Below are 26,395 nucleotides of genomic sequence, written 5' to 3'. Positions count from 1 at the left end.
ATGTCACTTACCACTACACCAGACGGCCGTTTGCGTATAGATTCGAAAAATGATCATTACAAATGAGTCTATTTTGAGTCATATTTTACGAGAATCATAGCAAAGGAATTTGTCATTAGTAATCCAAGTACATATAGGCATGTAACGAAAAACCTTCGGCATTATTTTTTTTTATTGCTTAGATTGGTGGACTAGCTCACATCCCACCTTATATTAAGTGGTTACTGGAGCCCATAGACATCTACAACGTAAATACGCCACCCACTGTGAGATATAAGTTCTAAGGTCTCAGTATAGTTACAACGGCTGCCCCACCCTTCAAACCGAAACGTATTACTGCTTCTCGGCAGAAATAGGCGGGGCGGTGGTACCTACCCGTGCGGACTCACAAGAGGTCCTACCACCAGTTTTAAAACATTTAAAACTCTTTAGTTTTTAAAATAGTATATTGTGCACTAAGGGAGAAAAGTAGGATATTTCCTCCCGCGTGTAAAATATGCGTGATGGCAAACACGCGGGATGAGATGTTCTACTTTTTTCTCGCGGTGCACATACTATTTTTTCTCCTACCAGACCGAAAGTTCGTGGAGTATCGAGCCGGGGACCAGGGGCAAAACCCCGGTGGGGTCCAGGGGCGAGGCCCTGGCGGGGAGTATAAAAAACAATTTAACTGTTTTTTAATTTTTAAATAAACTACTACTAATTGAATAAGAATTGTCTGATGAACTCATCTTTGTTTAATTACTTTACTATTAAATTTTATTGCCTTTTGTTTATTTCACTTTTACACTAAACACAATATTTCAAATTACCCGAGCACAACAATGGCGGAGAATTTTAGGTGCGTGAGAGCAGACGTAGACACTAACGCGCATGCGCACTTGTCAGTACCCAGGGAGGACAAGTTACACTTTCTTCCCTGTACAGCGGGAAGAAAACCGAACTTTCAGCGTAGGTAGGAGAAAAATTAGTATTATTAAATCTAATTAAAATTAAGTTGTTGTTTCTGCATCCAGTACTTAGACAAATACGTGAGATTCTGTGTCCTAGATCCGTGCTCGCCGCATGTCCCGTTGTTTGCACGACACACACAGACTACAACATATAAACACATATGCGTATACGTTATATTATATGTCAAGATAAATGGTGGCTGAAACTTGTGTTTATAAATGTTCGGACTATTTTGACTACTAATGTATTCGTATTACTGGGGTCTGGAACAAATTAAATTTTAATTGAATTTAATTCAACATAAGACGCGTATTCTCACAGTCATTATAGATATCAATCACACGCAATCTGTTGTTTTTAATTGATATTGATACACTTTATGTTACACGTTTTGTACTGGTGGTAGGACTTCTTGTGAGTCCGCACGGGTAGGTACCACCGACCCGCCTATTTCTGCCGTGAAGCAGTAATGCGTTTCGGTTTGAAGGGTGGGGCAGCCGTTGTGACTATACTGAGACCTTAGAACTATATCTCAAGGTGTGTGGCGCATTTACGTTGTAGATGTCTATGGGCTCCAGTAACCACTTAACACCAGGTGGGCTGTGAGCTCGTCCACACATCTAAGCAATAAAAAAAAAAAAAAAAACACAAACTCACGTTCTATAAGGTGCCTTCTGCGAAAGGGTAGATCTCCAACCGAGCGATTCAGGTATTTGCTGATCTTAGGGTAGAAGCAACTTTCTACTTTAACCTTCGTCACCGCTAAATCACTCTCTTCCGAGAGAGGAGGTCGTGCCAAAAATATCCGTAGGTGCCAACGTTCGTACCGCATTGAAAATACTGGTTATCGGCCGATGACCGAAGTCAAGCAACGGCGGGCGTGGTCAAAGCTATTTTATTTATTTATTCACTAGTGGCCCCACAGTAGTCGAAATTCGACTATAATTAATTGAAATTATGAAAATATAATTAATTGAATTTAGACATTATTATGATTCTATTGTCACACACTATTTATTATAATTCGATAATATAATCACAGTATTCGCCATAACTGCACTATAGATCATTAATATTAAAGACAAACAATATTAATCTATCCTCAATTCGAGCAGACTTTAAAAAATAACAAAAGTTTCCCAATTAACAGTAAAAAATAAGTATATTTTTATGTATGTGTTGTGTCAAATACATGGTAGTGTGTGTAATGCTTTTTTTATTGATTTAATGTGTTTTTATGCAAAACTTCAAAAAAAAAAATTAGCATTCTGCACTTCTTCTCTATATTCTCTATAAGTATAGGAAATTTCATACTCCTCCGTCCAGGCAATTTTCGTAAAAAGGGGTACAAATTTTTGCTTCACGTATTAATATCTACATTATTAGAACATACTTAGAAATGCTTCCAACAGTCATTCCTCAAATTCATAATCTTTGCGGATTCCTTTTTACAGGATATTATTACGTAATCTTGGAAGTATGCATTGGTTAAGTCGCATTTTTTGTCGAGTTTGACGAGTACGGTTACCGGGGTCCCTAAGTCTGCTCCTAGTGTTAGAGCTGAAGGCGTCTAGCGCTAAGCCATGTATTCTGGCTATCAGTACTTACTTGTTGGGGGCAGAAGGAGCTCCTACGCCCCGCTCTGGCCCATGTAGGAGACGGTCTCTATTGATGATCCGACTGGGGGCGAGCGGCAAGCCAAGTGTAGTTAGAGTATCGAACTAGCTAAAGCGCACAATCAGAAAACACTGACCCCGACCAAAAAGCTCGGTAAAGAAAATACGGGTTTTAGTTTATTCAACTTCAACATGTCCTGGCTTCCACCTACGACGCGTAGGCGGAAATCTGACAATTGCCTCTCGGTACTAACTTATTTCTTTAGAAAGAAATCATTTAGGTTTCTCAGCATCTTGTTTGTTTTGTTAAGGGTAAAATAGAGAAAGTGTTTAGAAAAAAATTACTATATCCATTGAATTCAATTTGTTTTATTAAAAGTACAAGTAAAGTAGAATACTGTAACTATATCTATTTACTTACATTATCCAAATAATTTATCACTAAAATATATAACTTTAATTATAATAATTCTAAAATTTGATTCAGTTCTTAGTAATTTAAACAAATGCAAAGTGAAAGTATCGATTTCTTTGGCAAAAGATTATTGTTTAGATCTATGATGTCTTGATGGGATCTTCTTGATCACCAATCATGACGGAACTCTGCCTGGACGCCGACGTCTGGTCTTCTGTGACCGAATTCCTTCGAGACCATACCGCCGGCTGAGAGGCGGGTGTTCTTGTCAAGATCCCACACTCCTGAACCTGTTGCTGTCATCTGTGAGGGAAAAAATTGAGTTAGTAGTTGCGGATTTGGATTCTGTGGATAGGCAGATGAGCTCACGGGCCATTTAGGTTTTAAGTTTTTCCAGGGCCTCATGAACATTACAAGTTAAATGTCACCCACCCTAAAACAAGTAGTCGATACCTAAATTGTTAGTTTAGCAGTTTTTCCTTGTTCTATATAAAATTAAGTTGGTACCTACACGTAGATGTTCACAATACATGACACAATTGATCACTAGTGATTTAAAGTCGCATCTTTAATTTTTATTACAATACGTTACTTCCTACATGGTGAGGTTCGTTCGAGAACACGTGATAAATAGGTAATTTTTTAAAAAAAATATGGGTCGTTCTTTAGCATTTCGGCACTGGTGTAATCGCAACATCTAGGACAAGTATACCAAGCGCCATGTCGTTAAGGCCACGACGTTTCTCAATACCGACATCAGTGAAGACGACTTCAGAAGACTTCATAGCTTAACAAAATCGACTTGACTTGGAAGATCAATTCAGATGATATAGATGATCTTACACGGTAATAGTCTATGATATCCAAATGATACAAGGACTTTAGACTTCCAGAGAAATTACCATGGATTTCGCACTGTTTGTCGCTAATATAACTTTCTCCTTAAGCTTCTAAGCAGCTTCTTCTACTTCTTCACTGGTAATAGGGTAGGAACATGTATCCGAAATCAACATCCTATCTATCGCTATGCAATCATTAGTTTAATCATTTGACTATTCTAGACTTACTCCAGATCTGCCTCCGATCTGTCTATTTATATCAATAGCAGCTTCCGCATTCTTATTGGCCCAGTCTAGACGTCCACCGTAGTTTGTACTGTCCCCTGCGGGTCCCAGGACCCTGGTGCCGTAGGCCTGCCCGGTCAATTTGCCGCGGTCATCATTGAAGATCTCTCTGTTGTAACCGGCTTTACCCTGGAATACAGATAATGTGGGTCATTGAACATTCGTCGGTTGTTTGAGGATTTTGCTTTTGTTGGGTCGTTTAATTCTGCTTTTGGAAGCAGAAAGTAAAACTCCTTATGCTTAAGCCGATCCAATTCAAAAATTAATAATTCCACTTACGGAGAAGTAATGATTGGGTATTGACAACCATATGTTGCGAAATACAATGGCTTCTCAAACTATTTAGATTCATTGATGTAACGAAATCGGGGTTGCTCGTGAAATGAGGGATTTTTAAATTTCATCTTAGATAGGCCGAAATTCCGTTTCCATTATCATATCATGTAATTAATACTAAGAGCAGATTCTGCGAAACACTGCCCTTAAGTACTAGGGCTAGTGTTAGCAACGTCCTTAGGTTAGAGCTCCGTGAGCTCACCTACTCATCCGCTTACTCTAGCATAGCCTTCTAGGTTAACAGCTTAAGTAGGATTACTACTTAAGCGTAATTACTAGTGGTAGGACCTCTTATGAGTCCGCACGGGTAGGTACCAACGCCCTTTCTATTTCTGGCGTGAAGCAGTAATGCGTTTCGGTTTGAAGGGTAGGGCAGCCGTTGTAATTATACTGAGACCTTAGAACTCATATCTTAAAGTGGGTGGCAGCATTTACTTTATAGATGTCTATGGGCTCCGGTAACCACTTAGCACCAGGGGGCTGTGAGCTCGTTCAGCCAACTATGCAATAAAAAAAAATGAAAAATCGGCGAACAATATCCATAGGTAATTGTGAAGTATATCCCGTGACGAGAGTTGTTAAGTTTTATACTCACAAAAAGCCCATCATCATTTTGGCCCAGCGTGCCGAAGACCTTCCCTCCCCCCACTTGTTTGTCCCAGGTGACGTCACGCGGGTGTCGCTTTGAAAACTGACCGCTAACTGGATATCTGAAAAGCCATTCAAACAATGTAGCGAAGGAAGTAGGGTTTGTGACTAACTCTTGTAATAAAGTATAAGACTATTGATGGTATTTAAAAAGATCTACTCACCCTTCTTCGTACTCCGAATAAACTTCTGCGTTGACACACACCAGGACCGTGGCGAAGAAATATAATAGTTTGGAATTCATTTTGACCTAAAACAATACGAAATATTTATTAGTATACTAGCTGACCCGGCAGACTTCGTAGTGCCTCAATCGGTAAATAAAAGACTCAAACTTTTGTGTAAAATAAACCTAAAACAAACAAAAGGAATCCGTCCGACTTTTATTTAATTCCGAGCATTTTCATATTTATATACCTTTTAAACCTTCTCTGGACTACCACAAATAATTCAAGACCAAAGTTAGCCAAATCGGTCCAGCCGTTCTCGAGTTTTAGCAAGACTAACGAACAGCAATTCATTTATATAATATGTATATAGAAGATAGAAGATAAAGCCAAAAAATCTGATGTTAGGCTTATCCAACAATTTTACTATCTCTCTCTGATATGATTGTTAAACAAGGACGAACGATCAGCTATCCAATATTATTGTTGCTATAGTCTTAGAGTATTTGTTGGAGACAATGAACATGCGTATTACATTAAAAAAAATTAAGTGTCTTTTTTTTATTGCCTTTGTAGGCAGAGAAGTATACGGCCCACCTGATGGTAAGTGGGTACCGTCGCCCATGGGCTTCAGCAATGCCAGAGCCAAGCCGCTGTCTACCAAATACTAACACAAAACTAACTTTTTAACAACTACTAACAAAGTTGATAACGATACCGTGTTGAAGCCTGGTTAAGTTAATATAAAGCACTTACTTGTGACAGGTTTCGCTGCTTGAGACAGAATGTAGCGAACTGTTGTGGGTGGTTGTATTTATATGACTCCCGCGTGTAGCAGGTGAAGTCCCCGACGCATGAGGATAAAGGAATCGTTATTTAATTTTAGGTTCTTTTCGCAGTTTATCTCACGAGATGCGTCATGGATGTCGATATGTTGAAATGAGCCAAGATTTTTGTATGAATTATTTTTTTTCTTTCTGATCACCATAATTGTTTATCTGTAGTTTATAATTTTGTTAATGAGTTCACTGATCATGTAATGTTAAGCGGTTGCCAGGGTTCATAGTATTCATATTCACATTCAGTATCCATAATATTCGTTTAAGATTGGAGATTGAATTTTAATTGTAAAATCGTTTCCTCTTCTCTTCAAAGAAGAATCGGTAATAGTTTGATGGAGAAATAACGTGTAGAAGTACTACTAAGAACGAAGAGGAGGTTAAGCTCTTCTTATTAAGGGACAGACTATGATTACTTTCGTGTAGATTATCTCCGGAAAAAGAATCAATTAACATATATGTACGGCGTTTTCCGAGCGCTATGACATGTCCTTCTTAAAATGAGGCTTGCGAAAAGTACTTAACGGTAGGCAGCAGCTTGACTCTGCCCCTGACATTGCTGACGTCCATGAGCGACGGTGACCACTTACCATCAGGTGGGCCGTATTTTTTATTATTTATTTTTTATTGTCTGCATACAAAGGCAATAAAAAAGGGTGCGTGTACTTATGTACGCGCGTAAGAAGCTATACTTTATTTTTATTAAATTTATTTCTTTTTTTTTAAATATTAAATAATTAATAATAAATATTTAACGTTAATAATTTAATAATATTTAGTATTTTAATGTTAATCATTTATTTAATCGTTACAACTTAAGGTACAACAAGGTATAACAAGATAGTTTTAAATTAATAATTTTGTGCAGCGACCGGCGCATGCGCGTTATTCAAATTTTTCGAAACTCACTGACTGCATTTTTACGAATCCCGCGCAGGTGTCGGTCGCGCGGCGTTGGTCAACACTTTAGGGTTCCGCTTAGCGTGCGAGGATCTTTTTATTATATTTCAGTTCCGCACGTTACACACTCTCCCTTTTGACCTGGCGAGAAATCCTTGACTGGTCAAACAAACAACGCGGAATGAGACCCAGTCTATTCCACCACCCTACGCGGTCGACCCCGGCGGCGCTTGGGAATCACAGGCTCGGGGCATACATCCTCCCTCGCATGATAAGGTCGCAAATCCGAGACATGATACTTACCAAAAACTTCGCCCGACGACTCGTATGCTAGAAGGTAGGAAGTAGGACTCACCTTTTTTGAAATCACATATGGCCCATCCCGCTTAGGATTAAACTTCGACGTAATACCCTTACTAGCATTACTAAGTACGTGGGTCTTCATCAATACGAGATCCCCTTCTGCAAACTGGTAAGGTTCAGAGCGCCTTAGATCAGAGCGCGTCTTTTGAATATCTTGATGATGTTCAATATTCTCCTTAGCGGTCGAGATGGTCTCGGCAAGCTTGGACAAATATGGGCTTATCTGGGGAACAAAGTTCTCGGACTCTACGACGGCGCGAAGATCAAGCTGAGCGGATATTGGAGATCGGAGCTCACGACCAAAGGTAAGATAAGCTGGCGTTTGCTCGGTTGACGTGCAGACGGAACTATTAAAAGCGAATCGGACGAACGACAGTACCTCAGGCCACTGCTGGTGACGGCCTTCAAGCAATATGGCAAGATGAGCCTTTAAGTCCCGATTCTTCCGCTCAACCGGATTGGCTTCGGGATGATAAAGAGGAATGAGATTTTGTTTTACCCCTAAAACAAACATAGCCTTTTGCATGACATCGGCCACAAATTGAACTCCGTTGTCGGAAATCATCCGGCGAGGCACTCCGAATCTCATAAAGACTTCATTAACGAGGGTTTTTGCACAAACCTCGGCAGTGGCATCAATGAGAGCGAACAGCTCAACCCACTTACTGGCGGTGTCTTCGACTATCAGGATCCACCTCTCACCGCAGGGTCCTTTGGGTAAAGGCCCGAAAAGGTCCACTGCAATAACTTCAAACCGCTGAGCTGGAACTGGAGTCTGGAGTAGTCCCGCTGGCTTAAAGTTAGACGGCTTGTACCGCTGGCACTCTATACACGTTTTCAAATACTCAGTAACATAGCGTCTCAAACCTGGAAAATAGAATCGTTGGGAGATACGATGAATGGTCCTTTGAATCCCCCCGTGAGCGGCTGTGGGCGAGTCATGACACTCGAACATGACCTTGCCACGCAAGCTCTCTGGTATGACTAGCTGAGGTTCCTCGGACTCAGAATCTTCGGCGTAGCGGTATAGAACGCCTTGAGTTAGGAGATAGCCTCGTTCAGACCATCTATTAACAGATAATTCATCGGTCCCTTCCAAATCAGTGATGATCTTGGAAATTTCCGGATCAGCCATCTGAGCGTCCCGGGTCGAAGCGGCATCCCAGTGGGGCACGTCGACGATAACGGGACAGATTCCACAGTCCGGTGGCGAGTTGAGCTCGGTCACTGGGCGGCTAAGCGTGTCGGCTATCACGTTAACTTTTCCTGGGGTGTACTCAATTTGCAAATCGTAAGCTTGAAGCTTCATAGCCCAGCGAACTAACCTGCCGCTCGGTGACTTTACTGAAAACAACCATTTCAGGGGCTGATGGTCACTACGAACGTGCACCAGATGTCCATCGATGTAGCCTCGGAATCGCTCCACAGCCCAGACGACAGCGAGCGCCTCCCGTTCGGTCGTCGAATAGTTGCGCTCCGCCGATGTCAGAAGACGACTGGCGTACTCAATGGGACGCTCATCATTGGATGACTCCCCCTGGAGCAAACATGCACCTAGAGCATAATCACTCGCGTCAGTCCTAAGGATGAAAGGCTTAGTATAGTCTGCCTGTATCAAAATCGGAGATGTCGTCAGTAGCCTCTTAAGAGATTTGAAGGCATCATCCTGCTCCAGGCCCCAAATCCAAGGCTGACTCTTTTTGGTCAATCGTGTGAGTGGTTCGGCTATCTTCGCAAAGTTCGGGATGAACTTACGAAACCACGAGCACGTCTGGAGAAAAGTACGAAGTTGTCGGAGACATGTAGGTTCCTTCATATCCAACACAGCGCTTACCTTGTCCCTGTCCGGAGATATACCTGACCTCGAGATCACGTGACCAAGGTATTTGACTTGCTCCCGGGCAAAAGCGCATTTGTCCCTATTGGCTCGCAGCTTGAACACGCGGAGCCGGTCAAACACCGCACGGAGATCTGAAAAATGTTTATCAATATTTTCTGATATCACTAAAATATCGTCGAGATACGCCAGGATAGCTACCTCCTGGAGAGAAGAGCCCGATCGAAACCGATCAATCAGTCTCTGAAAGGTTGCCGGTGCGTTCTTCAAGCCGAAAGGCATACGCTTAAAACGAAAGGTACCAAAGGGTGTACTAAAAGCAGTTTTGTCTCTGTCCAGGGTTTGAACCTGCCAGTACCCGCTCCGAAGATCCAACGAGCTCATAACGCAACCTCCATTGGTAGACTGAAGAAGTTCATCAATTCGAGGCATGGGATAGGAATCGGTCTTGGTGACCGCATTCAGTTTCCTATAATCAACACAAAACCTATACGTACCGTTAGGTTTCGGCACCAAGATACACGGCGCGGACCACGCAGACTCACATTCCTCGATCACGTCCTCTGCTAGCATCTTGTCGAGCTCGGCGCGCATGACCTCTTTCCTCGCCGGCGTGACACGATACGGAGGTACAGCGATAGGAGGGTGGTCGCCGGTGTCGATCCGATGCTCTGAAAAAGGAGTCGGCTCACCGACTTCCTCGAAAACATCAGTATATTCACCCAGTAAATCCACCAGGCGCCCCTTTTCCGACTCCGATAAGAATTTGCCTTCATCCTCGCGCAACAAGTTTATAGAAGCGCAACTTATGGGGTCACGTGAATTTTCACATGACAAAGGGTGAATGTCCCGGGGCTGATCAGCCGAGCGCCAAGTCATAGAAGAGAAATCAATTATTAATCGTGCCTTCAAAATAAAATCTATTCCTAACAAGGTTTCATTATTCTGAGAATCGGGGAATATAATAAACTCAATAGGTATACATACTGAACTTAATTCAACGTCTGCATGAGTTAATAATATCTTAGTGTTCCGAGTGGTACCATCCGCGAGTCTCACCGACATATTTTCAGTGCGAAACTTCATACCTAAACGTTGAAAAAGCGCGTAGAGTGTGTAACCCGCGATACTACGCCGTGCGGCGGTATCTAACAAAGCAGTCCCATTATAACCCTGTATACCTATATGCAATATAGGTCGACTTACAGAATGTTTATCATTACAATGTGAATCTGAGAAAGTGTTTACATTTACAGAATAGAATACATTGTCCTTAACGTGCGAGTTTCTATTAATAACATTACTCTGAATATTGCTAGGAATATTGTAACATTTTGGACAGTTACTTTTAATAAAACCTTTTTCACCACAACCATAACAAGATACAGATTTGTTTTCACTAATTTTGTTACAAGAATCACGGACATGTCCACGCGATTTGCAATACACACAAAATAGCTTTTTAACCAATGTTTCGCTTTTCACACTACGCGGGGATGGGGACGGTTGAGGTAGCGACGACGGTGCAACAGCAACGGAGGAGCGCACTAGCGCAGCGGCAGCGCCGGCAGGTCTCGGCGATCTCACACTTGTCACGTCAGGCGCGGAGCTGCGTTCGCCGAACACCGTAGGTAACGACTTGTGTGGCTGCGGCGGAATGTTGAGGGCAGCCGTGCACTCCACAAGTGACTCCTCCACCATGCGCGACTTCTCTATGAGTGTTTCTACGTCGCTCACACCATCTCTCGGTAGTCTTTTCCTTATCCGTTTATGAAGTAGACCGTAGATTATGTCTAACCTGGCTTCCTCTGGTAGCTGGTACGGTAATCTGGACAGCATAGCACGTATCCTCACTATGAAACTGTCAGCAAGCTCATCACCTTGCTCAGACGAAAACACGTCACGAAAAACTTTATGTGCAGGGCGTGGCACACCATACATAGCTCGTAACCTTTTGAGAGCGTCGGGCCACGAGGACACTTCGTTCCGGACCCCTCTCCACCATATGGCTGCTTCGCCTTCCATGAGCATTGGTAGTCCACGCAATGCGATATCGTCGGAGACGCACGCACACTCCTTGTACACCTCCACAGAGTCGATAAACGCTTCAACGGCCTCCGGATCGCGAGCGACGCCATCAAAACGCGCGGTGCATTTAGCCATGTTACTTGTTGGCGTCGGGGACGGTGACACTATCGGGGTGGTGAACTTCGATCCACTTCCCAAACCATGCGATGCCCACAGGGACTCGACGAGTTGTCGGTTCGCCTCGGCCTGCGACTTTGAGAAGGCGGCCAGGAGCGAGGACAGTTGATCCCCGGACATGAGCACTGGTGCTGGCGAGGGCACTGCGTCCACCTTTTCATCACCAGAATCACTATTGTCATCCGTCTGTTGGCGTATTTTTCGCGGCGGCATTTTTCAGGTACTTCTCGAAATTTCTAGTGGGTAAGTATTTATGTACGCGTCGACTTAAATACGATAACGGCCACTAGTTAGGCGCCAATTTAATGTTAATCATTTATTTAATCGTTACAACTTAAGGTACAACAAGGTATAACAAGATAGTTTTAAATTAATAATTTTGTGCAGCGACCGGCGCATGCGCGTTATTCAAATTTTTCGAAACTCACTGACTGCATTTTTACGAATCCCGCGCAGGTGTCGGTCGCGCGGCGTTGGTCAACACTTTAGGGTTCCGCTTAGCGTGCGAGGATCTTTTTATTATATTTCAGTTCCGCACGTTACAGTATGAATTATAATAAATAATAATTTTGTCATTTATATTACTAAAAAATGAAAGCTAATAACACTTTTTTTTTACGAGTGTACATGCGCGAAAGTTCACCTGCGGCTGTATTCAGACTCGCCAAGTTACGTCGGTCGTATTGTAATGAGCGATTTAGTGGGCAACTTTATTTCTGTTAATTTTGTGTCACGGTGCGCGCGCATCGTACAATTTCACTCTCATCAATTTTTCATAACGCGCCTAAGGAAGTATAGCTTCAAAAACAGCCAATTCTTGAATACGCTTCATCGCGGCCAACACCGTCCCGACGTTACGTTGAAACTATAATCATTACAATAACATAAATATGTGATAAGAAATGTGACTAGTTTATTTATTAAATCGAGGGGTGAAAGCCTATTTGGTTTAAGCGACATTTTTGCAACTTCACAAGAGAGTCATTTAAAGTTTAAAATAAAAAAAATATATATCTAAAAAAAATAATTTCAGCTATTTAAATGGGATATGTAAACAATAAACATAATTGAAGTTCAATTAAATACCATTGAATTATTGATACTAATACCAAATAAAACTGACATTGCGTTTGATGTCGTCGTGGCCTAAGGGATAAGACGTCCGGTGCATTCGTGTTGAGCGATGCAACGGTGTTCGAATCTCAGGCGGGTACACCAATTTTTCTAATGAATAATGTGTATAATCTAATGTATATAATCAAAGTATATTATATAATATAATCAAGTACGCACTCAACAAATTTTCACGGTTGACATCCACGGTGAAGGAATAGCATCTTGTAATAAAAATGAAACCCGCAAAATTATAATTTGCGTAATTACTGGCGGTAGGACCTCTTGTGAGTCCGCGCGGGTAGGTAAACTTACTTTTACATATATAAAAAAAATTGTACAAAATACATTTTTATAATTGGATTTTTTTTTTCTATTGCTAGATGGGTGGACGAGCTCACGGCCCACCTGGCGTTAAGTGGTTACCGGAGCCAATAGACATCTACAAAGTAAATGCGCCACCCACCTTGAGATATGAGTTCTAAGATCTCAGTATAGTTACAACGGCTGCCCCACCCTTCAAACCGAAACGCATTACTGCTTCACGGCAGAAATAGGCGGGGTGGTGTGCAAATTATAATTTTGCGGGTTTGTTTTTTATTATACGATGCTATTCCTTCACCGTGGAAGTCAATCGTGAACGTTTGTTAAGTACCTATGTATTTCATTAGAAAAATTGGTAGCTGTGTGTGGGATTCGAACACAGATGCATCGACTCGAATGCACCGGACGTCTTATCCTTTAAGCCACGACGACTTACGCCAGTGCCGAAATCCTACAGCACGACCCATATTTTTTATAAGAAACTAGCTGACCCGGCAGACTTTGTAGTGCCTCAATCGATAAATAAAATACCTAAAATTTTGTATAAAATAAACAAATAAAGGCAAAACAAAATTGTTATTTTTATTTAATTCCGAGAATTTTCATATTTATCTAACCTTTTGAACCTTCTCTGGACTTCCACGAATAATTAAAGATCAAAATTAGCTAGACTAACGAATGGCAATTCATTTTTATATATTATATATATTACCTATTTATCACGTGTTCACGAACGAATCTCACCATGTAGGAAGTAACGTATTGTAATAAAAATTAAAGATGCGACGTTAAATCAGTAGTGATCACTCGTTGTGTCATGTATTGTGAGCATCTACGTGTAGGTACCAACTTAATTTTGGTTAGAAATAGTTGGGTATTGCTCAGGGTGGAATATAGAACAAGGAAAAGCTGCTAAACGAACAATTTAGGTATCGAGTAATTGTTTTGGGGGGGGGGGGGGCGGTTTGAAGGGCTGGGCAGCCGTTGTAACTATACTGAGATTTTAGAACTTATATCTCAAGGTGGGTGGCGCATTTACTTTGTCTATGGGCTCCAGTAACCACTTAACACCAGGTGGGCCGTGAGCTCGTCCACCCATCTAAACAAAAAAGAAAAACTTAAAACTAAATGGCCCGTGAGCTCATGTCTATCCATAGAATCCAAATCTGCAACTGCTAACTCGATTTTTTTCCCTCACAGATGACAGCAACAGGTTCAAGAGTGTGGGATCTTGACAAGAACACCCGCATCTCAGCCGGCGGTATGGTCTCGAAGGAATTCGGTCACAGAAGACCAGACGTCGGCGTCCAGGCAGAGTTCCGCCATGATTGGTGATCAAGAAGATCCCATCAAGACATCATAGATCTAAACAATAATCTTTTGCCAAAGGAATCGATACTTTCACTCTGCATTTTTTTTAATTACTAATAAATCGAATTTTAGAATTATTATAATTAACGTTATATAGGTATACTTTACTCATAAATTATTTGGATAATGTAAGTAATTAGATATAGCTACAGTATTGCACAGATTACTGGTGGTAGGACTTCTAGTGAGTCTGTACGGGTAGGTAGCACCACCTCGCCTATTTTTGCCGTGAAGCAGTAATGCGTTTCGGTTTGAAGGGTGGGGCAGCCGTTGTAACTATACTGAGACTTTTGAACTTATATCTGAAGGTGGGCGACGCATTTACGTTGTAGATATTGGTTCTTTTTTAATGAGAGTAAACATAAAACCTCTCGCATGGCCACTTATAAAAAAGAAACATAAGAAGTAAACGTCAAAAATAAAAAAGAAGACTATCGCCCACCGCACCGCACGCGCTGTACACGCACACGCCGCCTATTTTTTCACATAAATATTTTCATGGACTCATATTAATTTCTATTATACGAACTCTTACTGACGACCATATTCGTCGTTGCGCGAGTGATATACAAGTTTTATAGACAATAATTTAGAAGAGTGCCGTGTCAAGTCGCCGCCATTACGCGTCGTCCAGCAGTGGCGTCGAATTCTGCAGCCTGGAAGAAGCTAGCGACGGGTTGGCAGGTACGTCTACTCCTCATAGCCTAGCCTCGGCCTTCCCCTCTTTTGTGCATCTTTAGCGATACTCGCCCCCGCAAAACTTCCTTCAAAAATATTGAACCAGCGCACCGCCGTGGTGGAAAATTTGTAGAGTTTTTCCCACTAGACATCTATAGGCTCCAGTAACCACTTAACACCAGGTAGACTGTGAGCTCGTTCGCCTATCTAAGCAATACAAAATAAAAATAAAATTCTACTTCAGTTATACTTTTAATAAAACAAATCGAATTCAATGAATATAGTATTTTTTTTAAAACACTTCTCTATTTTACCCTTTTTTTTTTTTTTTTTTTTTTTTTTTCTACAGGAGAAAATCGCCGGATCCCCACCCGCGCGGCAGGTGGGGTATGTGGGAGTTGAACCTCACTAAAAACTCCTGCCGCTCACAACCGGCGCCCTACCTCGGACCGGGCCGGAGCCCAGTCGGGGCTATTGAAACGGCGGGACAGGGTTGACGCAGAGCACATTACATCCATCCCACCGTCCCACGGACGCCGGACCGGTGGCCGCCAGCGAAACGACCACCGGTTCCCTCGTTCAGCGGGCCGAGAGCCCGCTTTGATGGCGCCGCGTTACACCTTCCCCCAGAGCGGTCGGGGGAACGCGGTCTACCATCACCCGGCTTCCTATTGCGGGTGAGCGTGCAGAGCACGCCACCCCTCGTCTGGGTCCCTCCCCGCACAAAACGGGTGGGACCCCTAGCTCTTAGGGGGCCAGGTCACGGATACGACCCCGGTCCCGACCCCCTGCTCGGCGGCGGCGGGTTTCTGCGTAGTGAGGAGAGCTTTCCCTCACTCGCCCCGCCGCCTCCTTCTGCGAGATGGTGCACTCGCAGAAGTCGAGCATAGCCTTCCATGACTCATCGCTGCCAAGCATCGACGCCACGACGCCAGGCAGCGACAAGTCAGGTCCTATCTTTGCGACCAGGACACGGCGCTGCACCTCCCAAGCGGGGCAGACAGCGAGCGTATGCTCCGCCGTGTCCAGGTCGTGTCCACAATGGTGACACCTCGTCGTCGGCTCAGCCCCTATCCGGCGCAGGTACTTCCCGAAGCATCCGTGCCCGGTCAGCACCTGCACCAGACGAAAGGTGAGACGTCCCTCGCCACGATTCACCCAGTCATCAAAGACCGGGTAAACCGCCTCGACGGTCCGTAGCCCCCACGTGGGGTTGGCCAATCGCCTCGACCACGACTCGAGCACGGACCGCCGAGAATGGGCCTTCCGCGCCCGCAGCTCACTATCGGGGACACGCGCCACGCCCCGAGCACGAAGCTCGCTGCGCCACCGATAGTCGGCAGCGAGCGACTCCGCCTCCAGCTCCCATGGCGGCGTCCCCGCCAAAACACACGCCGCCTCGAAGGAGACGGTGCGATATCCGCGGATGACCCTGATGGCAACGGTGCGCTGCGGCCGGCGCAAGAACCGAGCCATAGTGGCCCGGTTGCGCGGTTCAGCCCACACAGGTGCACCGTACAGGGCCATCGATCGCACCACCCCCGCGTAGAGACGGCGCACAACCTGATCCGGTCCCCCAATATTCGGGAGCAGCCGGCTCAAAGAACCGGCCGTCCCCATCAATCGGGGGACCAGCTCCGCAAAGTGAGCACGAAAGGCCCACCGGCTGTCCAACACGAGGCCGAGGTACTTCAACTGCACCCCGACCCCTATCCGGACGCCTCCAACCACGATGTGGGTGTCAACGGGTGGCGCCCTCCGCGGCCCGTGAAACCACAGAGCCTCGGATTTATTGAGCGCCACGTCGAGACCCAGCCTCCTTATCCTTCCGACGACGAGGGCCACTCCCGCTGTGGCGAGACGGGCAGACTCCCTAAAATCATCCCCCCGGGCCACGACCAACGTGTCGTCCGCGTAACAAATAACGCGGAGGCCCGGCTATTTTACCCTTAGCAAAACAAATAAGATGCTCAAACCTAAATGATTTCTTTCTAAAGAAATAAGTAAGTACCAAGAGGTAATTGCCAGATTTCCGCCTACGCGTCGTAGGTGGAAGCCAGGACATGTTGAAGTTGAATAAACAAAAACCCGCGTTTTCTTTACCGAGCTTTTTGATCGGGGTCAGTGTTTCCTGATTGTGCGCTTTAGCTAGTTCGATGCTTCAACTAGTACACTTGGCTTGCCGCTCGCTCCCAGTCGGATCACCAATAGAGACCGTCTCCTACAGGGGCCAGAGCGGGGCTTAGGAACACCTCCTACCCCCAACAAGTAAATACTGGTACCCAGAATACAGCAGTCGCCTCTCAAAGGTCTTACAAGCATTTCAATTACCTTTTCTTTATAAAGCAAGGATTATGTAAAAAAAATATATTCCGGCTAATTATTGACGTGATAACGTCTTATAATTCGAAGGAGCCGGCTGCACGCACGAAAAAACATGACTCATTGAGGCGTTCCATTTAAGGCTTGAAGTGCAAGCGAGAGCGCGCAACGAGCGACAAAGAGGCACAATCGGCCTCCGCGTTCGGAAGCGTTAGACATCTGTCTCTCTCCTACTTGAGTGAGCGATGCATCTGCGTGGACAGCTGATATACAATAATACATTTACATGTTTTCGTCAAGTATGAAGTTCAGTGAAAAGTGAATGTGGTGTCAATTATCCATACAAAATATCTATCAAACAAATAAAATTATTTTTTTTTTTTTAAAAATGAAACCATTCCATCAGTATTTTCTTATGACGTTGTCACGTTCAACTATCGTCAGTAAACCGACTTTACAGACAACCGATATTTTTTTTTGGTCAACAATTAGTTTGCATGTGAAACAACTATGTGGAATTGTAAAACATTTGAATATTCCTTTGAAACTTGTGTATATATTCATTGCGGACTATATGTTGGGTATTTAAAGAAAACCTTCACACCTGCTTAGGACATCCTTTTTCTTCTTACCCTTATCGACCCTTATAGTGGAGTCATCTAGTCGGGGTAGCATGTTCTCTTTTTCGAATCGTACCTATCTCATTCAGATAAACGTCATAATTCACACCCTTTTCTCATATATCAAGACCAAGTATTTTTTGAACACCCTTACAATACGGCTTACATTGATACCCAGAGTCTTCGTGGCCACATGTCTCATCAGTTTTATCTTACGACACTGACCTTAATTGTCCTTATATACTCATTTCTACCTGCTTATAATGTATTTTATCCCAACTTCCAAGGTAAACTAATACAGGCTACGGCAGTAACCGGCAAAGCAGTCACGGTAATATACAAAGCTTCGGTTTTGCAAGCAGTCGGTTAAATATAAACAAGAATTAGCTGCCGCTCCACTTGACACCGGCTATGAGACATATCTTTTTTTTTTATTGCCCTTGTAGGCAGCCGATCACACGGCCCACCTGACGGTGAGTGGTTACCGTCGCCCATGGACTTCAGCGATGCCAGGGGCAGAACCAAGCCGCTGCCTACCGCTTAATGCTCTCCACAAGCCTCGTTTGAAGAAGGTCGATCTTTCGACGAGATTCAAACAAACTTCCTGTACTTAGATTAAGTAGCGTAAGGTGGGTGGCGCATTTACGTCGTAGATGTCTATGGGCTCCAGTAACCACTTAACACCAGGTGGGCTGTGAGCTCGTCCACCCATCTAAGCAATACAAGATTTTGAAAACTTGAAAAAGCGTGTGCACGGAAAATCCACGAAAAATCATTCGTTTAGTTAGGTAATGTTGTTTTATCTATATATTAATACGTGAAGCAAAAACTTTGTATCCCTTTTTACGAAAATTGCGCGGACGGAGGAGCATGAAATTTTCCACACTTATAGAGAATATAGAGAAGAAGTGCACAATGCTAATATTTTTTTTAAAATAATGCATAAAAGATACATTAAATCAATAAAGAAAACATTACACACACTACATACCATGTATTTGACGTACACACGCATGCATACTATTTATTGTCAAACTTTTGTTCTTGACGTCTGTGGTCAAATTGAGAATAGGTTAAATATTGTTTGTCTTTTTTAATATTTTTTATAACTTTGCGAAATGGCGAAATTTGTGATTATAGAAGTATAAAATACAATCATAAAATGTAAAAGTATGATTTGTTTTTTAATTAATTGTAATTATAGTCGAATTTCGACTACTGCGGGACCTCTAGTTAATTTAATTGTAGCACAGCCGCTCTGCCGAGAGTAGCCGATGTGAATAGTGACAATAAACTAATTGAGTTTAGGGAATGTCAAACAGAAAAATTTCCACGTGTTTTTTGACGTGACAACGTCTTATAATTCGACGGAGCCGGCTGCACGCACGAAAAAACATGACTCATGCGGCGTTACCTCGCTCTGAGGCGTATTTTTTTATGACGTTGTCGCGTTCAACTATCGTCAGTAAACCGACTTTACAGACAACCGATTTTTTTCTTTTAGATTGGAAGGAGCACCGGTGGCCCTGAGGCCCTTCGGGTCAATTAGGGCCACCGGGGCTCAGTCAGGAGAAATGGGATTAGATAACAGCTGTTCAAACATCTTTAGCAGCTCAAGGTTTCTTTTTTAATGCATAGATGGGTGGACCAGCTCACAGTCCACCTGGTGTTAAGTAGTTACTGGAGCCCATATACATCTACAACGTAAATGCGCCACCCATCTTGAGATATAAGTTCTAAGGTCTCAAGTATAGTTACAACGGCTGCCCCGCCCTTCAAACCGAAACGCATTACTGCTTCACGGCATAAATAGGCAGGGTGGTGGTACCTGCCCGCGCGGGCTCACAAGAGGTCCTACCACCAGTAATTACGCAGAATAGAATTTTTGAGGGTTTGATTTTTATTACACGATGTTACTCCTACTAGCATGTACAGCAAGCTACTGCCCATGGCATGTACCGCCCCGTGTTTTGATAATTTATAGACATCTGAATGGGCTCAAGGTCCACTTGTCAAGTGGCTATCGAAACTCATGGTAACGACAACTCAGCTGTATCGAATAACGGCTTAGCAAAACGATGGTGACCACCCGTGCGCTTACCATACTCCCTACCATCATTATACTTGTCTTGTATATAAATCTTAGCTTTGTGTTCGTTGGTGATATAATGACTTACTCGGATCATTAAAAAATAAACCCATTTATATTAAGAAATTTATTTTTATTCTTATTTAAAAAATATTAGATGAATGTTGGTGATTAAAGAGGAAATTACAGAACGCAGATAAATAGTTACAAATCAATCGATTTTTATAACAATTTTTTTAGACAAAATTTTATTCATACTTCTAGGCTTACGAGGCAAGAATGCTTGTCTAAGCGGCACTTATATAGCTGCTTTGATAATATTTAAATATTTTTTAAATATATATATTTACTAACAATCAATCACGCCACGTTAACTGGTCCCGTGATAAGTTCGTAAAGAACTTGTGTTACAAGTACCAGATAATGGATATAAATGTAAGATTTTTATTATACACATACATATATCATCACCCATAGACATCCATAACCCTGGAAAAGACATTTATATTTATCATACAAATATCTTCCCTTGGCGGGATTCGAACCCGCGACCCCCTTGTGTAGTGACCATGTCACTTACCACTACACCAGACGGCCGATAATGGTGTTGACAATTACCACTCGTGAGTAATCTGGGCCTGTAAACCGACATCAGGCCTTCTGTGACCGAACTCCTTAGAGACCACTCCGCCGGCTGACAAGTGAGTGTTCTTACCAAGATCCCACACGCCGGAAGCTGATGCTTCTATCTGTAAACAAAAACTTAATCAATACCCTGGTGATAATGTACGCCTGGACGACATCTATCGACATGACATATCCTTCTTCAAACGAGGCTTGTGGAGAGTACTTAACGGTAAGCAGCGGCTTGGCTCTGCCCCTGGCGTTGCTGAATTCCATGGGCGACGGTAACCACTCACCATCAGGTGGGCCGTATGCTCGTCTGCCTACACGGGCAATTAAAAAAAATCCAGATATTCAAGCTGAGTCATAGGTTTTGTTCATTTTTACGCTGTGATAAAAAAGACGGCCACTGGAGCCAAAAAAGTTCCCGAGTGACGACCACGTACCAGAAGACATAACGTGAATAAGCTTTCCACAAGGTTAACCGATGACCTGTTGAAGGATTTTTTTATTTATTTCTTAGATGGGTGGACGAGCTCACAGCCCATCTGGTGTTAAGTGGTTACTGGAGCCCATAGACATCCAAAACGTAAATGCGCCACCCACCTTCAGATATAAGTTCTAAGGTCTCAAGTTACAACGGCTGCCCCACCCTTCAAACCGAAACGCATTACCGCTTCACGGCAGAAATAGGCAGGGTGGTGGTACCCGCGCGGACTCACAAGAGGTCCTACCACCAGTAACTACGCAAATTGTAATTCCCTGGTCCTGTGAACCCGCTGGATGTAGGCAGCATATTGTGGCGGAACTAGAAAGAGGCTTTTTTTACCAATACGTTCATCCACAGGCGTTTCCAGAGATCGTTCCTGGCACGCGCCATCCGGTTTTGGAATGAGCTCCCATCGAAGGGGTTTTTTGCACGCCATGTTATGCTTTCCGAGGCGTCTTTAAACGAGGCTTGCGAAGAATAGTCGGCAGTAGGCAGCAGCTTGACCCTGCCCCTGGTATGAATGCCACCCATGAACGGCAGTAACTACCCACCATCAGGTGGGCCATTTCCTCGTCTGCCCACAAGGGCAATAAATAAAGACGCCTTTGTCCAGAACGTCGTAGGCTGGTAAATAAATAGATAGAGTGGATTATAAACTTACCCCAGCGCTGCCACCAATTTGCCTGTTCAAGTCAATAGCAGCCTTGGCGTTCTCATTGGCCCAGTCTAGACGACCACCGTAACTGGTACTGTCGCCTCCAGGCCCTAATACTCTGGTGCCGTAAGCCTGTCCGGTCAGTTTGCCGCGGTCATCATTGAAGAACTCCCTGTTGTAACCACCTTTACCCTGGAAAAAGAGAATATCACAAATAGATTTTTTTTGTAAAAATAGAATTCGTAGTCTTTTCTGCATAAAATTGTATACAAACGCTGAATTAAGAATAAAGAAGTGTAAGGACCCCAAGGTCTTGAGATTAACCGATTATATTACCCCAATGACTACCCATAATCGATAAATATGTTGCAAAAGAAGCGTTTTATAAGGCTTATAACATTATTTAGCGATTGGCTACTGGAGAATACACTAGCAGCACACTACTGATCAAAATAACTACAAAATTCGTCGTATTTACATTTTGGTGAACCGAACTGAAATTTTCAAAAGTACGCTTCCTTACCGAAAAGTCCCGATATTTTGTACTTACAAAAAGTCCTTGGTCGCTCTCTCCCAAAGTCCCGAAGACCTTCCCTCCCCCCATTTCCTTGTCCCAAGTGACAAAGTCGTGAATATCGCGAGGGTGTCGGACTGACTTTGAAAATTGGCTGGTGATCGGATACCTGTAAATTTGTGTTCAAATAAAGATTCATTAATTAATCTGTCACTGATGTTAGCTACGTCGTCAAAATGAGGGCGCTAAATGCTAAATTCAAAGCAGATACCTTCCAAATAGTGGAAAGAAGTCGATTTTGAATATGCTGCTTTGGTGAAAAAGGTGAAGAAAGCCCAGATTTATAAAAGAGCCAATGTAGCAAGCAATACGTATATAATAGAAGGTCCAAATACGATTTTTTCTCGTACCAAAAAAAATTACCTTTAAATGCAGTGTTATCCCCAAGCAGAATCGGGACAAGAAAGTAGAGTGTATAAAAGAAATGATGGTAGTAAATTTATTGTAGCATGAACCAAATTGTAGGGAACACATTATTAAGCTATTGCATAGATTTTATTGCGGGCTTTGAGCGCGGCGACTGAATCAAGAAATTCCGTAACGAAAATAACCTAACACCCCACTACGCCTACTATGTAGCTCGCGTTCAACATATTCACACGGTGCACTTATGTGGTGTTTGTGAATAAGCGCGTGGCGTGACGGTCACACTGCATGCGCATCATGAAAAGTCTGCCCATCTCTCTCTCGCGCGGTCTAGCTTATAAGTGTGAAGGGGACAGTTAATGTTTTGTTTTTATTAATGTATAATATAGCGTGGTCTTGTTTTAATATTAAATTATCATTGTCTAATTATAATTGCATAAGTTTATAAAAAATGCTATGCAATAGCTTTACCGCGGCAGTTCCCGAGTGCCACACGTTTGTTTATTTATGTTTCTACTCACTTCTCTGCGTAACCAGGAGGCATAGAAACTTGAGCGTTCACGCATACAAGGAGTGCAGCGGATAACAACACCTTGGAATACATTTTGAACTGAAAAACAGAAAAAAGCAAGATAATGGTATCAATTAGACATACTTTGAACCTTATTTCTACTATAGTCGATTTGAGTGAAAGGCCTCACGTCTAGGTGTTATGCCCTTGGGCTCAGTCTTAGATAAGACCTCTTTACTACACACAGTTTTTGGCACGGCCTGTTAACAGTGACTGATCGTTGTCAATGAGACCAGGGATTTTAGTTACGTTCAAAAATATGTCCAAATAGCACTCACGTCCTTAGTGGTTGTCGAGCGATATGACATCAGATGATAGAAGAGCTAACCCATTTATTGGTGGACGGTTAACGAGTTCCAAAGATTTAAGCTATACCAGGGATCCCACTAAGCCTACCACTGAGGAGACTCGCAACCTCGTTTGAAGAAGTACATATCACAGCGCTCAGAATATTTCTTCAAACGAGGCTCGAGAAGGCCACATCAGCAGCTTTGCCTGTGCCCCTGGTACTGAAGGTACAGGAGCCTGGTTTTTTTTATTGCTTAGATGAGTGGACTAGCTCACAGCCCACCTGGTGTTAAGCTTTTTTTTATTGCCCTTGTAGGCAGACGAGCATACGGCCCACCTGGTGGTGAGTGGTACCGTCGCCCATGGACCTCAGCAATGCCAGGGGCAGAGCCAAGCCGCTGCCTACCGCAAACCGTGGTTACTGGAGCCCATAGACATCTACAACGTAAATGCGCCACCCACCTTGAGATATAAGTTCTAAGATCTCACGTATGTTAAAATAAAGCACTTACTTGTGACAGGTTTCGCTGCTCGAGACAGAATGTGCCGAACTATTGCGAGTGGATGTATTTATATGACTCCTACGCACAGGAGGTGAAGTCCCCGGCCAATGATAAAGGAAGATAGGTACTGAGTTACAGGTTCTTTTCTCGTTTATCTCGGAAGACGTGTGATGGCACAATGAACTGGACCGAATTATCTGACTTAATTGATAATAGGATTTGATTGAAAACCAAGTCAGTCAAAATACCTTTAACCTATCGAAATAAAGCGTATCAAATTAAAATTCGATAACTACAAAATGATGAGTAAGTAATAGTAATTTCTTAGATCAATGGGAGATATTCTTACAGATCTGATACAAGTAAAAGTCGTTTGATTTTGTAACTACCCATGCTTAATCTGCCGTACATTGATGGTAACTATGACAGAATCCATTTGTTATACCCATGCACTACACTTTTTTATAGCTTAGATGGGTGGACGAGCTCACAGCCCACCTACCTGGTAAGTATCGTCGTTTGAAATCGTTTGAAGTCGTCGTAGCCTAACGGATAAGACGTCCGATGCATTCGTGTTGAGCGATGCACCGATGTTCGAATCTCAGGCGGGTACCAATTTTTCTAATGAAATACGTACTCAACAAATGTTCACGATTGACTTCCACGGTGAAGGAATAACATCGTGTAATAAAAATGAAATCCGCAAAAATTATAATTTGCGTAATTACTGGTGGTAGGACCTCTTGTGAGTCCGCGTGGGTAGGTAAACTTACTTTTATATCAAAAGTTTTATGTAAAATACATTTTTATCATTGTAATTTTTTTTTTCTTGTGCTAGATTGGTGGACGAGATCACGGCCCACCTTGTGTTAAGTGGTTACCGGAGCCTATAGACATCTACAACATAAATGCGCCACCCACTTTGAGATATGGGTTCTAAGGTCTCAGTATAGTTACAATGGCTGCCCCACCCTTCAAACCGAAACGCATTACTGCTTCACGGCAGAAATAGGCAAGGTGGTGGTACCCACCCGCGCAGACTCACAAGAAGTCCTACCACCACTTGATTGAACGATTACTGGTGGCCCTGAGGCCTTTCCAGTTTCACCAGGACAGGTGGGCGCCAAAGGCTCAACCAGGAAGGGTGAGATTTGCTAACAGCTTTGATTACAACTGCCCGAGCGCCTCAGAAGGAGACCTATGACTCAAGAGCAGCTGCTTCGGGAATTAATCTACTACCGGATCGGAATCGAAGCTCAGCTGGCCGATATATGGATTAGGTTCCACGTCGAACTCTTTTTTTTTCCCCTACCTATTCTAGTAACCTTGAGGGGCTATTCTAGATTGACCGAGCTAGTAGGTGAGCTCACGGGGCTCAAACTGGGAGTGTTGCACTGGCCCTAGCAAAAACAGTACTTCGCAGAATCTACCACCGGATCGGAAACGTGGCCTACTGAGAAGATCCGACGAGAAACTCAGTGGGCTGTGTCTGTGGGTTAATTTACTCGTCGAGCCCTTCGTCGCAAGCGACGGGTTCGACGAGGACGGTGACCGGTGCTTGTAGTACCTAAAAGCACCGTTAATAGAACGGGAGGATCCGTAATGACGGGTTTTGGTCGACGTCGAAGGTTTACCATTCGGTCTACAGGATCGGGTATCTAATTTCCTGCGATTACGACAAGAGGTTTTCGGGTCGTGCCGCCTTCTCAAAGTGGCGCACTCTTCCGCTAAATGTTTAGTTCAGGCATGGAATATTGCTTATTATCTTGCCTTGTAAGAAAAGAGTAAACATTTTTGAAACAAGGATATAAAATAATACGTTAAAAAAGACGGTTCTTTGAATAAATTATTTCTATTGTGCGTTTTCAAAAAGTATAGAAAATTAATATTTCCATTGCAAATGAGACTTTGAAATCGTCACTCAAAGTTCATATTCGATTATCTGTTTTTTTAATTTAAGATGTAAATGTATATTTGGCGAAGATAAAAAAAAACATTTATAATATTTGACAAACAATTGACTAGAATTAGATTTTTTTTCTATTAAAAAAATATATTTGAATTACGCTTGGTCGTGCTGCTGTCATCTAGTGTAATTATAATGAACAAGGTGAAACCTTTCGAAATTTTCTAAGCAAAGCTTGCATGTTTGCGGTAAAGTTCGATAGATGACGCTATATAAAAAGAATGAAATTAACAATATAGACGTATACAATACATAGACGTTGAAATTTAATTTGAGTAAGGGTTATTATTTACTTGAGATCACAAAACTCTTACTCTAAAGACAACATATTAAAATTTATTAAAGAAAAAAAAAAACACGCTACCATTTCTCGTTTTGATTTAGTTCTTACATTTTACGTTAGATGTCACTGTATTCAAAATTGTAGTCAGTGTAAA

The 26,395-nt window shown here is 42.9% G+C and overlaps 2 protein-coding genes across 6 annotated transcripts in view; both read right to left on the bottom strand.

The window, feature by feature from the left end:
* Positions 1-2,919: 2,919 nt before the first annotated feature.
* glv4-like (gloverin 4-like) overlaps positions 2,920-26,395 on the bottom strand; it is a 223,310-nt gene continuing 199,834 nt past the window's right edge. Inside the window, exons 1-6 of one of the 3 annotated variants that reach the window (XM_062676705.1) lie at positions 18,824-19,142; positions 6,017-6,258; positions 5,258-5,343; positions 5,041-5,155; positions 4,053-4,238; positions 2,920-3,288 (exon numbers count right to left, since the gene is read on the bottom strand). In XM_062676705.1, coding sequence (XP_062532689.1) covers positions 3,154-3,288; positions 4,053-4,238; positions 5,041-5,155; positions 5,258-5,337 — 516 coding nt within the window. In that variant the 5' untranslated portion in view covers positions 5,338-5,343; positions 6,017-6,258; positions 18,824-19,142 and the 3' untranslated portion in view covers positions 2,920-3,153. 3 annotated transcript variants of the gene reach the window in all.
* On the bottom strand, positions 20,034-25,012 carry glv1 (gloverin 1). 3 transcript variants are annotated; one of them, XM_062676703.1, is made up of 6 exons: positions 24,795-25,012; positions 23,152-23,887; positions 22,241-22,373; positions 21,697-21,882; positions 20,510-20,670; positions 20,034-20,227 (listed from the first exon to the last, which is right to left on the bottom strand). In XM_062676703.1, the coding sequence occupies exons 2-5, from the start codon at positions 23,232-23,234 to the stop codon at positions 20,536-20,538; spliced, it is 537 nt and encodes a 178-aa protein (XP_062532687.1). In that variant the 5' UTR covers positions 23,235-23,887; positions 24,795-25,012; the 3' UTR covers positions 20,034-20,227; positions 20,510-20,535.

This window comes from Bombyx mori, chromosome 28, assembly GCF_030269925.1.
Source record: "Bombyx mori chromosome 28, ASM3026992v2".
NCBI classification, from domain to species: Eukaryota; Metazoa; Arthropoda; class Insecta; order Lepidoptera; family Bombycidae; genus Bombyx; species Bombyx mori.
The sequence above is the reverse complement of the archived record's forward strand: the minus strand, read 5'-3'. Positions and strand labels throughout refer to the sequence as shown.

Excerpts from the sequence above, each read along its gene's own strand:
- glv1 (XM_062676703.1), bottom strand. The coding sequence starts at position 23,234 with ATGTATTCCAAGGTGTTGTTATCCGCTGCACTCCTTGTATGCGTGAAC. Across the intron at positions 22,374-23,151 it reads CCTCCTGGTTACGCAGAGAA|GTATCCGATCACCAGCCAAT; the intron begins GTGAGTAGAAAC and ends ACAAATTTACAG. Across the intron at positions 21,883-22,240 it reads AGAGCGACCAAGGACTTTTT|GGTAAAGGTGGTTACAACAG; the intron begins GTAAGTACAAAA and ends CTCTTTTTCCAG.